At 36.5% G+C, this 13,823-nt stretch overlaps 1 protein-coding gene across 1 annotated transcript in view; it reads left to right on the plus strand.

Annotated features, from left to right (window-relative positions):
- ARMC1 (armadillo repeat containing 1) overlaps positions 1-9,343 on the plus strand; it is a 33,006-nt gene extending 23,663 nt beyond the window's left edge. The window contains exons 3-6 of the mRNA XM_009285394.2: positions 2,536-2,725; positions 6,267-6,383; positions 6,469-6,543; positions 7,114-9,343. Coding sequence (XP_009283669.1) covers positions 2,536-2,725; positions 6,267-6,383; positions 6,469-6,543; positions 7,114-7,305 — 574 coding nt within the window. The 3' untranslated portion in view covers positions 7,306-9,343. The remainder of the gene's footprint in view (positions 1-2,535; positions 2,726-6,266; positions 6,384-6,468; positions 6,544-7,113) is intronic.
- The last annotated feature ends 4,480 nt before the right edge of the window (positions 9,344-13,823 follow it).

Raw genomic sequence — 13,823 nt, forward strand, 5'->3', positions numbered from 1 at the left:
GTGCCAGTGTTTCCCCCCCCTCATCATTAAAAATAAAAAAAAAAAAAAAAAAATAAAAAAAAAATTCTTCCTTTCCTTATAGCTGATATTAAGGTTTCTATTCTTTTTATAGCTCTTGTATAAATTACTTAAAGTAGTAACAGATTGAAAGAGTAACACATTGATGCAAAACTTGTATTCACTCATTTTACCAGTACACTAAAAATTGTAGAAAGCTTTGTGTGGAATTTTGTGTATCTTTTTTGTTTGTTTTAACCGAGTTGCTGAAAGTGTAGTATTGCATTACTGCAGAATAAAACTGGGTTATACCTTTATTGGGGATTGTTTTGTGATCTGATATTCTTACGTGACATCCATTGTTCTTGCCTTTGTGGTATCTCGGTTTCATGCTGCTTCTTACTACACAGTCAGTTGCTTATTTTGCAACAGATTCTCTTTATATAAGATTAAAATCTTGTGTTTGGGATTTTTTTTTTTAAAAGTAAGACTGGTAACTAGAGTTATCATCTGTAACTTAGTGGTAGATAGTAGTAATCCTCTATTTGGAAAAATACAGGGAATTATTTGAGTAGCTTGTTTCAGTGTTTGTGCATACACATAACATTAACCTGTATAGACTTGTTTTAGGAATGTCTTAGAATATTTGTATTGAATAAGAGCAGATTTAAATTTGTGTTTTCAAATCAACAGGTTGTTTCAATAGTATGGTTAATCTTAGGTCATTAGTTTTCCAAGAACTATGCCAACTATAATGTTGGGAGCACAAAACATGTATGAAAATCACTGAATTTTTACTTTTAGGCACTTGCATATTTTATATTTGCTGACACATTGATAACTTTACATTCTCTTTCTTTTGCAAATGTATGTATATATATGCATATATGTATTATGGCTAATATTAAGTATATTTTCTTTCTGATTTTTTTTTTTTAAACTCTGAGATGCAATAGTACAATTGTATTTGAGCAAAAACTCTTACCAACAGCATAGTGGGTGCTGTAGGTGTGATAGTGACATTTTCAATAGTGTGCTTAGTTAACTGTATTTAAACTTACAAAAAAAAAAAGGCCTCTGTTGTAAATCACTTGATACGGACAGGATTTTTGTTGTTGTTGAAAGAATTTGCCAAAACTAACGGGTGGGTAAATTTCTTAGTATCTTGATAAGATGTCACTTTTGCACAAGCTAATTTATTACTACCTCAAGACATCAGTTTGCACGGCTTTATCATCTGTTCTATTACTTTAATAAATTATGGAAGGTTGAAGTTGAAATCTTTGTGAGTTCCCAGCACTTGTTTCTGTGAATTAACATAAGCGTTTTTTTCGCTGTAAGAAAGCAGAATGTAAGCATGTATTTAAAATTGAACATATGCTGAAATGCTTTGCTATTTTAGGTCTTGGTTGTTTGCTTATTACCCCTTTTTTTTTGTCCCCTTTTTTCTTTTTTTCTTTGAATGCTATCAGTGTACTAATGATCACAAGAACTCACGTTTTTCTCTCCAAACGGGTGCTGTTCAAAACAAGGCACAGAAAATTTAAAAAAAAAAAAAAAAAAAAGCGCTCGTGCAGACCCCAGCACATAGCTGGGACCCCCCCACAAGCTGAACTCCTAACATGCTTGCTTCAGCATTCTTTCTTGTCCATATGATAGGATGGAAAATGTGTTTAATGTACGGTCATTAAGGAAGTCAAATGGAAAAAGAAAAAAACCTAAATTTACTTGTTACTTACTTAGTGTTTGCTAAACAAAGCAAAGCTGTCATTCATCATGATAAGATTAATTGCAAGTTGATGCGGTAATAATTTTGTTTCTGCACATAGCTTTAAATCACTGGCATAATTAAAACAGGGCTGAATTTGGACAACAGATTTATATTAGTACCTTATTAAAATTAGTTTTAATTAATCATAAGAAGTTAATATATGTTCAGTCTATTATCTACATTTTTTTCTATCTAAAAAAATGCTATCACAGTTCATACCATAAATTTTAGTCTAATCAGAAATAACCTTTGGATTCTTTAAGAAAATCTGGGATTCTGTTTTGCTGTTGATGCTGAGTAGCTTTAGAGAAGAAAACATTTGGAAAGATTACAGTTCTACGGAGAAATTATTTTTATTATGTAACAAGGAAAGTGGGAAATGAAATGTATCACAAGACAGTTTGAGATCTTTTGTTTAAAAAATAAAAAAGCTCAACACAAAGTAACAGCGGTGTACTGAGCATCTACTACCATGTTTTGTTTGGAGTTGTCAAACTGATGTAAACTGCATTTGTGTTGTTTGAGAACACAGACTTGTTTATAATGATATTAGAATTAACAGATTGACATAAACATTGGAGTATGGGAAAGGAATAGTTTTACCTGATTTCTTCTCTCCCATTTTAAAATTTTTGCTATGTATTGACTGTATAATTGCATTTCTGTAGCACGTGGAGTATTCCAGTTGCAAGGATGTAATCAGCAGCTGTTTGGAGTACTAATGTAAAAACAAATATTTACAAATCTTAATCCCTTTTTTCTTTAAGGACCACTACGCCGGGAGAGACTAAACTTTTAGCTTCTGAAGTCTATGATATCCTTCAGTCTTCCAACATGTCAGACATGGACAATGTGAATGAGATGAATTATCGTCGACGGAAAGCACAGTTTTTCCTCGGCAGCACAAATAAGCGTGCCAAGACAGTGGTTTTGCATATAGATGGCCTTGATGATTCGGTAAGGAAACCTTCAGCATTTATGTAAATAAGGCATGCTGTACGGAGATGTATTTTGCCCACAAAAATAATGTATTCAGGCTACTTGTGTGGCATCATCAGTTGTCAGCAATTTCTGTGAATCGTATTTTGAATCACAAGATATGTATAAAATCTTGCATAAATTGAGCTTACTCAGAATATCTAAAGAAGATGTTTTAAGGCAGTTTCCTTGATGGCTTTCTAATTACTCTAAAAAAACTGTTCTGTTTCCATTCCGTTTCCACCTCTCCTAATTTTCTTTCCTTTTTCAAGAAAGAATGGAATAAATAAGGTACCTTCAGCAGGTTCACTTAAGGATATCTTGTGGTTGTATTGGTGTGTGAAACTAAAAAAAAGTTTCCTTTTAGTTATGAGAGATTTCAGACACTGGTGGGTTTTTTTTTTTTTTTTTTTTTTCCCCCCTCCCCCGGAGGGGGGCTTTTTTTTATTATTTTTATTCTTAATTTAGAAATGCTGTATTTTCTTTGAGCTGGTTTTGCTACATCTTTTCATTGTCTGTGAGATCTTTTCTACTGTAGTGACCAGAATGGCATTTGAGTTAATGAGGTCTCACGGAGTCTTTATGTAATGTCAGAATAACTTCTACGGATTTATCTACCGTACCCCTGTAGATAACACCCCAGGGCCATGTTTGCCTTTTTACGGCTGCCAAACAGCATGTAGACTGTTTAAGCATGTTATCCACAAGTGCCCTCCGGACTCTGTATCTTCAGTTTTGTACCCATTTTAAATGATCAAACCTGATCCTTTGCTTTGTTGCTTTACATTTTGCCAAGTAAGCGTGTCCGCAGGCCCAGTTTATCAACAGCATACCCGTCGTACTGTTTTCATAAGACCATAGTTAATTCCTTTAGAAATAACATGCTGCTCTAGCTCACTTTATACAAAGTAAATATTTTTTACAGTTTTGTCCTTCCAGCACTTGCTCTGTCTAGAAAGGCAGTGCTTTGTCAACACCATTGGCTTTGGTACTCTGAAGGGTTTTTTTAATTCAGTCCAATCGGTTGTCTCCTGTTAAATTTGTTCTATTTTGTTTTTAAGCTTGTAGTTGATTTGTTTGTTCACAGGTATCTCCAAGCAAGAAATTTAATCCAGTTCTACTTTGTGAGTTTAGATATTCTGGCTATAGTCTGATTCTATCTTAAAAGTGTTTCTTTGTGTTCTTCGACAAATGGAATTTAGCGAGATTTGTGGAGCTTCTCTCTTAAATGCTGAGGCAAAGTTATTCTGAAAAAGTGTAGGATATTTAGATACTCGGCTCCAGAGAACAAAACTGCAGGCTTCTGTAGTTGCCTAGAACACGCCAGCATGTTTTCTTAGCTCATTGTTGAAGAAAAGAAAAATCTGACTGTGTGCTGGCTGAAGGTGGCTAGTGTACGTAGCTCTGTATTTCATCAGATGATTAAAGAAATGTAAGTGATAGTCCAGATACCCACCCAGCAGTTAAACATCCCTATAATGCTGTTTTAAATGTCAGGATAAGTTGGGACTGGGAGAATGATGAAGGATGTGAACAATAAAAGCGGCTTAGTTCCATTCAACAGTTTGTTCCCAACTTAACTAGCAAAGAATATTAGGTGGCACATATGAGTGGTAAAAGGCATAATAAGTAAACACAGGGTTATAAATGCTGTGTTCTCAGTTTGCCTGTGTTTTGTCATTTAGATTTGAAACAAGAAGCTGCTCTTAGGAATGACTGCAAATCCTACAAATGCTTGTGGATTTTGAAACCTCAAATAGTAGATATTGATTATTTCAGGAAGGGAGGGGAAAGGTCGGTTGTTGTTTAGTGTGGGGTCAGATGTTTTTATTTTAAGATCTGAGTATCAAATTTGATGATAAGCTTTAAAAAACAAAATGAAAAATGAAGCAGTACATTTTAGTAGTATTTATTAGGGTATGGTAATCAGTGTTCAGTAGTCTAGCAGGACTACTTACTAGACTACAAGGTGTGCAAGAAAATAACCTAAATTTCACCTGTCCTACCCTGTACCTGTCCTACCCCATACCCACGCTTCAGAAGTACCATGCAGAAAGATGTCTAGATGTGCATTGCTGGGGTTTGTGCCTAATTGCCGTAGTTAGACATACTTTGCAAAAGACGTTTGTGCAGCAAGGCCAGTGGCTGCCAAGCTTCCAGCTTTTTACGGACCTTGGTAAGTTTTGTCTTTAAGGAGTGATTCACCAGTTATCTGATCACTGAAAGCCTCATTTTGAATTAAACTGAGGTGCTTGTGACTTAACCTGGGATCTCAGAGTAGCAAGTCAAATTCTGTCACAGAATTGCTATACACCCATGTAAGCATAAATTATTTACTTAGGCTAACAGGCTGCAAATATGTTGCTTCTTGTATCCAAAAGTAGTTTTGACTTTCACTTATGCAAGGCAGCCTATCACCTTTGCATCAAATATTTCCTGTGTATGAGAAATGTAGCCTATCCAGCAATGTTATTTTTTTAACTGTCAAAAATATTAATTATTTCAATACATAAACTTACACAAATGAATTGTTTCAATATATATGCTAAACTGCTAAAAAAAACCTGCTTCAGTTAGTTCTTCCAGGTATTAAAAGGATTTAATGTACTTGTTGTACATGAAACTGTCCCAAGTACTGACCAGTAATTATTTTATAACTAATATAAATATGCTTTGAAACAGCTTACTATTTAAAACCTTGCAGAAACTTGCAGTAAAAGTTAAATACATCATTATTCTGAACCTGCGTAAGGTCAATTTATTTCCGGTACAGTGTTACCTTTTCTTTTTTCCCCTTCTGTGCTAGCAGTCTCTCCAAGTATATTTTAATCCTTTTTGTTACAACCATCTTGTGCAAATATTAAAAGGAAAAAAAAACCCAATAGAACATTCTAAGATAATGTAGCACAGATGCATCTAGTACAGGTCAATGTAATGTTACAGCACAGTAGGTGATGTCATTTGCTTTAAACATAACATTCTGTGGGTTATCAACCAAATATTTTCCCTTTGAAATAAGAATTAAGCTTATGCTGTGCAGTGATGTTCATGAGCTGCCACAGATGAAGCAGCTGAAAGATACAACAGCTGCTTTGATGCATTCAGTCAGTATGGAGGCAAGGTGTCTGATAAATAGCAACTTGAACACTAACTACTCATCAATGAGCACTTCAGTCAATCAGAACTTAACCAGAGGGGACTGTTTAGCTGATCATATGAAGAAAAACATTCTTTGCTTTTCAGCACTTTTCTCTAATTATTTACAGTTGATTCCATCCTTCTTTGATTTCTAAAGTGTAAGCAATTTTTTTTTCTTTTCTTTTCCTTTTTTTTTTTTTGTGGCCAGAGAGTCTAGTATTTGTGCACTAAAATGTAAGTCTTAGTTTTTCTTTTACAAAAATGCTGTTGATAACCACTTGCCCTCAGACATACAGGAATTCCTTAACAATTAATTTGTTAGCATTTTCACATGTTATGTTATGCAAGTACTTTAGTTGTGGGGGTTTTGTTTGTTTTTTAGTCTCGAAGGAATCTTTGTGAAGAAGCCTTGTTGAAAATTAAAGGTGTTATTAGTTTTACCTTTCAAATGGCTGTTCAAAGGTGCGTGGTCCGAATTCGCTCAGACTTAAAAGCAGAGGTAAGTGCTCAATAACCCTCCAGAACCTCCCATTATTGCATTCTGTCACACTAAGCTCTTGGTTTTTTTTCCTGTGTTCTTGCAGGCATTGGCAACGGCGATAGCATCAACCAAAGTTATGAAGGCACAGCAAGTTGTGAAAAGTGAAAGTGGTGAGGAGGTAGGATACATATCTTTCTAAATACCGGTTGTTTTAGCTCGGCTGTATCTTTAATACCAGCACCTCTGTGCCTATAACATCTGATGCCAGGCAAAATTTTGTAAGTGGGAATGCTACATATACAGTACAAGGAGAATAAAGGGTATCCTATGTCAGGACATGTATCCATAGAACAGTTTTACAGAACTTATTGTTCAGAAGGAGGACAAAAATATTGTAATTGTTTCTCTCCTTAATGATATGAAAAGGATCACCGTGAACCTTTTTTTTTTTTTTTTTGGCTGCAGTTGCTGAAGTGTTTTTATTTCACAACTACAGTAAAAGGGCTATGTCTTTATTTATTTGATTTTTTTTTTTCTATGTTAAGCCAAAGCTTTTCTTGTGTGTCTTCTAAGTATAGTAGATTCCAGACACATAGTAGGTTCCATTTATATTCTCGCTGTATAGGGGGATGGAGAGGAGTCTCAAACATGCATGCCTGTCATCCTGAATGTGTATATATGTGTAACTTCAATTCATTCTTTTAAGTTACAACATTTGACATAATTTTAATCTGTTGTATTTTATCAGATGCTAGTTCCATTCCAAGATACTCCAGTGGAAGTAGAGCAGAATACAGATCTACCTGAATATTTACCAGAAGATGAAAGCCCTACTAAGGAACAGGACAAAGCAGTGTCTCGTGTTGGGTCACACCCAGAAGGTGCAGCAAGCTGGCTCAGCACGGCAGCAAACTTTCTATCGAGATCTTTCTACTGGTGACTTGTATTTGGTGTTAAAAGACTGTGTGAATGAACCAACAGGGGGGCCAGTTTTCCATTGGTGTGGTGAACTGCCAAGTGCAATTTGCAATAAATCATCACAGAAATTTTAGATGAAGCAAATGTATGCTGCATTTTACATTTTATTGGACGTTTAACCTGATAGGGCAGGGGTCGAAGGACAGAGGCCTCCAATCAAATTGTTCTTTCATTTGTTTTTCATGTAGATTTTATTGCTTCACTTTTTAAAAATGGGTCCACTGTTATATACCAAATGTTTATGCGTATAGAGCTTTAAGTTTGACTTCACATGAAACACATCATAGGGAGAATCCATTTAACTCAAGTCTCAGGGCCTCTGTGAAAGAAAATTCTTAATAGCTCTAGTTGTGCATTAAATGAAATGCCCTTTTTATTTCTGCATCCCTTTGGACTAACAGTATTTTGTTTCATTTTCTAGATTTTGACTCCAGAGAAAAATATAGTCTGCCTCTTTTTTTGCCTTTATTTTTGCCAACCATGTTCACAGCATGAGCACGACATTCCCCTTTTGCTGTTAAACTAGAATCACTACAGACTTGAAATTTATAACCCTTTTATGTATATTGATTTTTTTTTCCAGCCTGCCCTTAACCATTGGAGTGCTTGAGATTAAGAAATAAGGGATTGAATAAACACAAATATGTATACATACATTGTACAGTAAATAAACTAAACATATTTGTAATGATGGGTGTGACTGATGTATATAACTAATACATACCACTGCTGTTAGGCTAGCTGGGAAGGCTGCAGCAAAAAATGCTGTGGTCTAATGTAGCGGTGACCCGTTGCAGCTCTGTCTGCAGAGAATAGAGGGATGTAGACTGTATTTGGTTAAGAAATGGTGTTTGCTGTTAGCAAATATTTAATGGTAACTGAAACTTTAAACTTGAAGAATAAAGCAGAACTGAATGCCTCTTTTGCCACAGTGCCACACTCATAAATTTTGACTTTAACCCTTTTCATTTTTTTTACCTAACAAATCTGATATATAATTACTGTTCCCTCCTAATGTCTTTCATGAGACTCCCGTGAAAGTACATCAGCTTGGATACATATGCAAACAATTGGCTTTACCTTGTTACTTACAGACAGTATAGGTTTAAAGATGTATTGGTAATTTCTGTGACCAAAAGTGGTAATGAAAGCAAAACTTCTGTAGGTAGAAAATAATACATATCTGAGCTGTTAGTAAACACTGTGTGCCTGAGAGGATTCAATACACAGTGCTTGAAAACTGCAGTGCCACTGCTTTGTTGCAGCTGAGAACTTTAAATAATGTTATAAACCTCATTATACAATGCTTTTTTGTGGTAATGTATTTGCTATAATATTAATTATATTTACCATTTGGAGACTCAGAAAAAAAATTAATGCATCAAAGTTATTCCCCCGTGCCTATGCACAAGGAATAAAAAAAAAAAATTCACAGGCTGCCATAAAAATAATAATACTACATGCTGAGGAAATGATAATGTAAAATAATAATGCAGGTCAGAGTTCACCCACCCAAGTTAATTGTCATTCTAGGATAAAAAAAAGAAACAAAAGCTTGTTGGCAGACTAGATGTCTCATGTTTTTTAATATATCTAGTTTATTTTTGATTCAGGTTTACTACACGCACAGATTGAAAATACAGGCTTTTCAGGGCATGTATTGCTTTAAATATGTAATACTACTCATATTGCTGTCTAGAATGTTACAGTACCAAATGTGTTTGAAGAGTCCTCTGTTCTATAGCCATGAATGCAGAGTTTTATTTTTCTGCATTAACATCTGTTTGCATTTGCATTACTGCACATCTATTTACTAAAAGACTACACCCTTTGGATATTAATGGTTCGATACCAGTAGGTATTACAGTTTGTTTGTGCACTCGGTCTGTAGGTGTGCTTTTATGACAGTATTGCAGCTCTTGTAGAACAGTTTAAGGCATCTGTAAAAGTTTTTGAAATATATTGTAAAATAATAAAGGATAATATAACTAAATAAAATATGACTGGTGCCTTTTTAAATGACTAAACAAAGCTGGTGCCTTTTTAAATGTTCTGATGTTCTTTTAAGCTCTCTGTGGTATTAGAAGTACATCTTTTTCATCTTTTAACAGAGAGGAATGGAAATGTCCAGTCATAGTGAGACCTTTGCTGCATATCACAATGGGCTTTTGTGTATGTTTAGAACATGCTTGCATTTTAAACAAAGTTTTTGTAGAAAGTCCGTAAGTAGAAGCTACTGAAGGACATCGTCTCAAATTCATTCTTAGGGGGTTTTTTTTGGACATTAGCTTGCTTTTTTTTTTTTTTTTTAAATAACTGATGCTGTGTAGGTCATCTTTCATTAGGGAAATTAAGAAGATTCAGCATTCCTGGAGAAACCTCTTATTTTGAAAAAGTAAAAAAAAAAGACACAGCACACAGTCATTAATTTTATGCTTATACTTTTTCAGAGGTCAGATTAAGGATAAGAAAGCCCCTTTACTCTGACCTAAGGAGATGACCAAAGAAAATTACTGCAGAATTAGAGGCTTCCAAAAAGAAGCTGAACTGGGTGACAGAGCACTGGTATCGCGTTGCACTAGTTGCAAAGTACTCGACTGCCAAGGAAGCCACCGCATACATCACGGTTTAAGCTCCTGAATTGCCCTAGGGTTATAGCCGTGTACAGCATAATAGAATAATCACTACCATGTTTCTTCATAATAAGAGTAAATGCTGACGGGATGGGTAGAGGCAAAATTGAGGCTCATGACTGTGCCTCTGTGAACAGCTGTCAAAGCACTGTAAGCATTCCGCAGCATCGTGAAATACAATATACTCTAGCTTTCCCGCTCCACAATCACCTATGGCTTATTCCGTACAAAAATAGCTGATGTTGCTGAGTTTTGCCATAGGCCGTGTAAGCTGATGGGGAGAGTACCGTGTGGGACTAATTCGGAAGAAAATACTGAATAGCTAGGCAGATGCAAACTGGCAGGTGTGAAGTACTCCTGTAACTGCCTGCAACGTAAAACAAAATGTGGGTCCTCCTTTTTTTGCCTGTGAACAACGCTCCAGCTGTCAGCTAGCAGAGTTTAAAAACATACCTAATAAAAATTAGCAGCAGCATTCCTTGCTGTATTCATTTTGCAGAAGGCTGGACCATACAGTCTTTCCTGTTTCTTCATCTGTACCTAATTATTCGGAGTTCCTAAAATGTGAACAAATCTATTTGTTAAAATTAAGGATTGAAAATAAATGAAGATAGAGATGAGGAGAACCTCTCAACCCATCTCAGATTCTGATTGTGATTCTTCAGGAAAGGTTGAGAGCACGTTATTTGGTGAAAGGTGGTGAGTGGTGGGGTCGTGAGACTTCTTCAGTGAGGTACGGCATCTAATTAGCCTCAGGGGTGAGACTGGCTGTTAAGATTCCTGCTCTAAAGCTTAATATAAAGCTGTTACCAAAAGAAATTGTACTATTTCTTGTAGTTTACACAGAGCAGGCAATGCTCTGCTTGTTTAGCCTGCTTTACATGCAGGTTTTGAATAGGGTTGAAAAAAGCTGATTTAAATTTGCAGTACTTTGCACGTGTATTGGTTAAAACATGGAGAGCAAGGTCTACCTCTGTAAGCTGATGAACGTGCCACATCACAATTTACATTTTTAAAAAATTTCTTCATGTTATTGTTCATTTATGTACATGTTGCACTAGGCTTGTTAGTGACTGGAAGAGTTAGAGCTTCCCCTGTGGAATAAATTAAGATCCATTAAAGCAGTTAGAAGTTGTCTGGAGATACCAAAACATCTCAGAGGAGACGCACGCTCTTGCCATATTTTTGTGCCAGTTGTCGTGGTGGAAGTTGTTTATTATGTTAGTACCTGAAGGCTGCTATCTGGATCAAGTTCCCAGCAGCTCGGTCTCTTCATGGCATGAAGACTTCACAGAACTTGGTAGCTAAATAATTTCCAGCAGCACCCCTGTGTTTAAAACTTGCCCAGTGCCTACAGTTCAGGTGAGCCGGCAGTGCTTGTGCTAATCTGACCAGCATTTCTAAGGAGCTCAATAACATCGGAACTAGAACCAAACTTCTTACGTGAAAAGCACTCCTGTGCCAGCAGTGTATGGCAAAATGCCTGATTGGCATGAAAAGGGTCTTTTAAATAGCGGATATAAAAAAGTGAATACCGCAAACCCACCATATGAGAGGATTGTTGCTTTCATTTCCTATTGGAGCACCGAGTTAAGCGTAAATACTGAGAATAAGGGAGTACTGCTGGTTTGAAGTAATGCCTTGCTGTTTCATACCTCTTCTCGTCGAGGTCCTTCAGGGACATGGGCGTGCTAACCCACCGGTGCAGGGAATTGCCGTGTCAGCTTCTCCACGGGAACTGCCCCTCTGGATGTTTGCTCGTGAAAGGGGAGAGCGGCCTACCATGTGAGCGCGCAGTGAGCTAGCAAGGAGCAGCCGGCACTCTGTTCACACCTAGCATCCCACAGAAAGGCGAACATCCCTAACACGGGGTCTTTACAAAGGTGTTTTTCTACTAGCCTCATTTTACAGACTGCACCGCTGAGTCCGTTTACCCAAACTGCTCAGGAATCCTGGGAAGTGCAAAATTTTGTGAGCTGTCTCTGATTCTTAGTTCATGCTGCATTACAACAATAAGCTGAACTGCCCTCCATTTTAAGAGAAGCCTTTGCACTGTGTGAACTCTGGCCCGGAGTAGAAAAGTCAAACCTGTCATAAGCAACTTTCCTTATTGAGTTATACGTAGGATTGCATTGCAAGCCAGGCATGGTTGAAAGCCAATTTTCATCTCAAAATAGTCCTTACTGATTTGTTGAAGTTCTAGGTAAGGAAGAACTTTTGGTAACAAATACCCTTTCTAGTTGGTTTCACAAAAAGTATTTAGCTATCTTTGCATATGTTATGGTATATTTCAAAAGCTTTGCTGATTTATTTCAGCAGTGCTACGTGCAATACATGCCCAAGGCATTTGCTGTCTTCACATATGTTAAAGCATCACCCTGACAGTGGTGTTTACGCCCTTTCCAGCAATTAATGTCATTAGTGATTTTCTATCCCTGAACACTTCTCCAAGAAGGTGCGATCTCCTTTGTAGACTCCCCATATATACACCATCATGTAGCTGATATGAACGTGATATTTCTTTATAGTTACTTTTCAAGAGCATGTTTTAGGTAAACTCCCCTCCTCCCCCTGGATCACAGGCTGAAAATGATAGCACAACAAGATGTCCTGTTTGTTGTGTGACCTTCCGTTGGTTTGTATTGAACTTTGAAGGGCAGGTAGAAGATCCAGCATGGGGATTCCTTTTTTTGGGAAGGGTGGGAGGGAGGGAAGCTGGAAGCGGGTTCCCAGAGAAACAGGCTTTCCACTTGCAAAAGGCTGCTCCTCCTGGCCAGAGGAACAGCACTAACTTAACATTACATGAGATTGCCTAAAGGTGATGGTTTAATTTGTATTATTGCAAGATTAATTTTTTTCTGAATAAAAACTTAAACTACCATAATAGATTTTTTATTATAAACCCCTATATTGTTAATATGGAAGTCCCACGTTTAATATTGACAAAGCCATTCGTGTTCATTATCTTGGTATAAAACTAAAAGCTCATACGTTGTCCTTGGTTTTCATGGCTTTACCTTCTTTGCTGCAACAAATATGTGCTGTAATGTTTTAGCAAATAACCATTATTGTTTATACACTGTAATTCAGTGGGATGTAGTAAATGGCATATTTTAAGGAGCCTATTTCTTTGCATATAAAATACCTGTAAAGCTTACTGAAGGTGAAGAGTGGCTACTACTTAACTCTCAATTGTTGGCTACATTACTGAAACAATGAAGATATATCACCCACTATAATAGGGAAATAGCAGCCATTTAACATAGTTGAGCATTAACTCTGTCATTTAGGCTGCTGAAGCAATCTTATTATTATAGTCAATATAGCTGCTTTTGTTTCTCCATATGTGTAGATGTTCTGGTGTATAAAATGCATTGCTGTTTGTAACAGTAAATTACATGTGCTTGAAGGCTACTGTTGCTGTTTAAATGAAGTGATATCCGGACCCTTCAACAGAATAAGCAAAGGTAAAGTAAATAATGACTGGTTTTGAAATCGCTTTCACTGTAGTGGTTTCAACAACGAAAATGCTCTGTGCCATCCTGCAAAATTTTGTTCTAAGAAAAAAAAATAGTGCTTTTGTATGTAAGCCTTCACTGTGAAAACAGCTGCTTGAAACATGACTTTGCAATGCTTATTACCGAAGAGGTGCATGTTACCCATTTCAAGGCTAGGACCCTGTAAATGAAAGCTGGTGATGGCTAGTCCTTCACCTGGGATGTCTCAAATGTCGTCACCTCTTTAATATTATGTTTGCAGTTTATATTTGTGTGTCTGGGGTAGATGCGTTGAGAATGTCATGTTGTGCTCTGGTTTCTTTTTTCTTCAGCCTTCCACATACGTATAT

This window comes from Aptenodytes forsteri, unplaced genomic scaffold (genome assembly GCF_000699145.1).
Source record: "Aptenodytes forsteri isolate BGI_AS27 unplaced genomic scaffold, ASM69914v1 Scaffold396, whole genome shotgun sequence".
Taxonomy (NCBI): Eukaryota; Metazoa; Chordata; class Aves; order Sphenisciformes; family Spheniscidae; genus Aptenodytes; species Aptenodytes forsteri.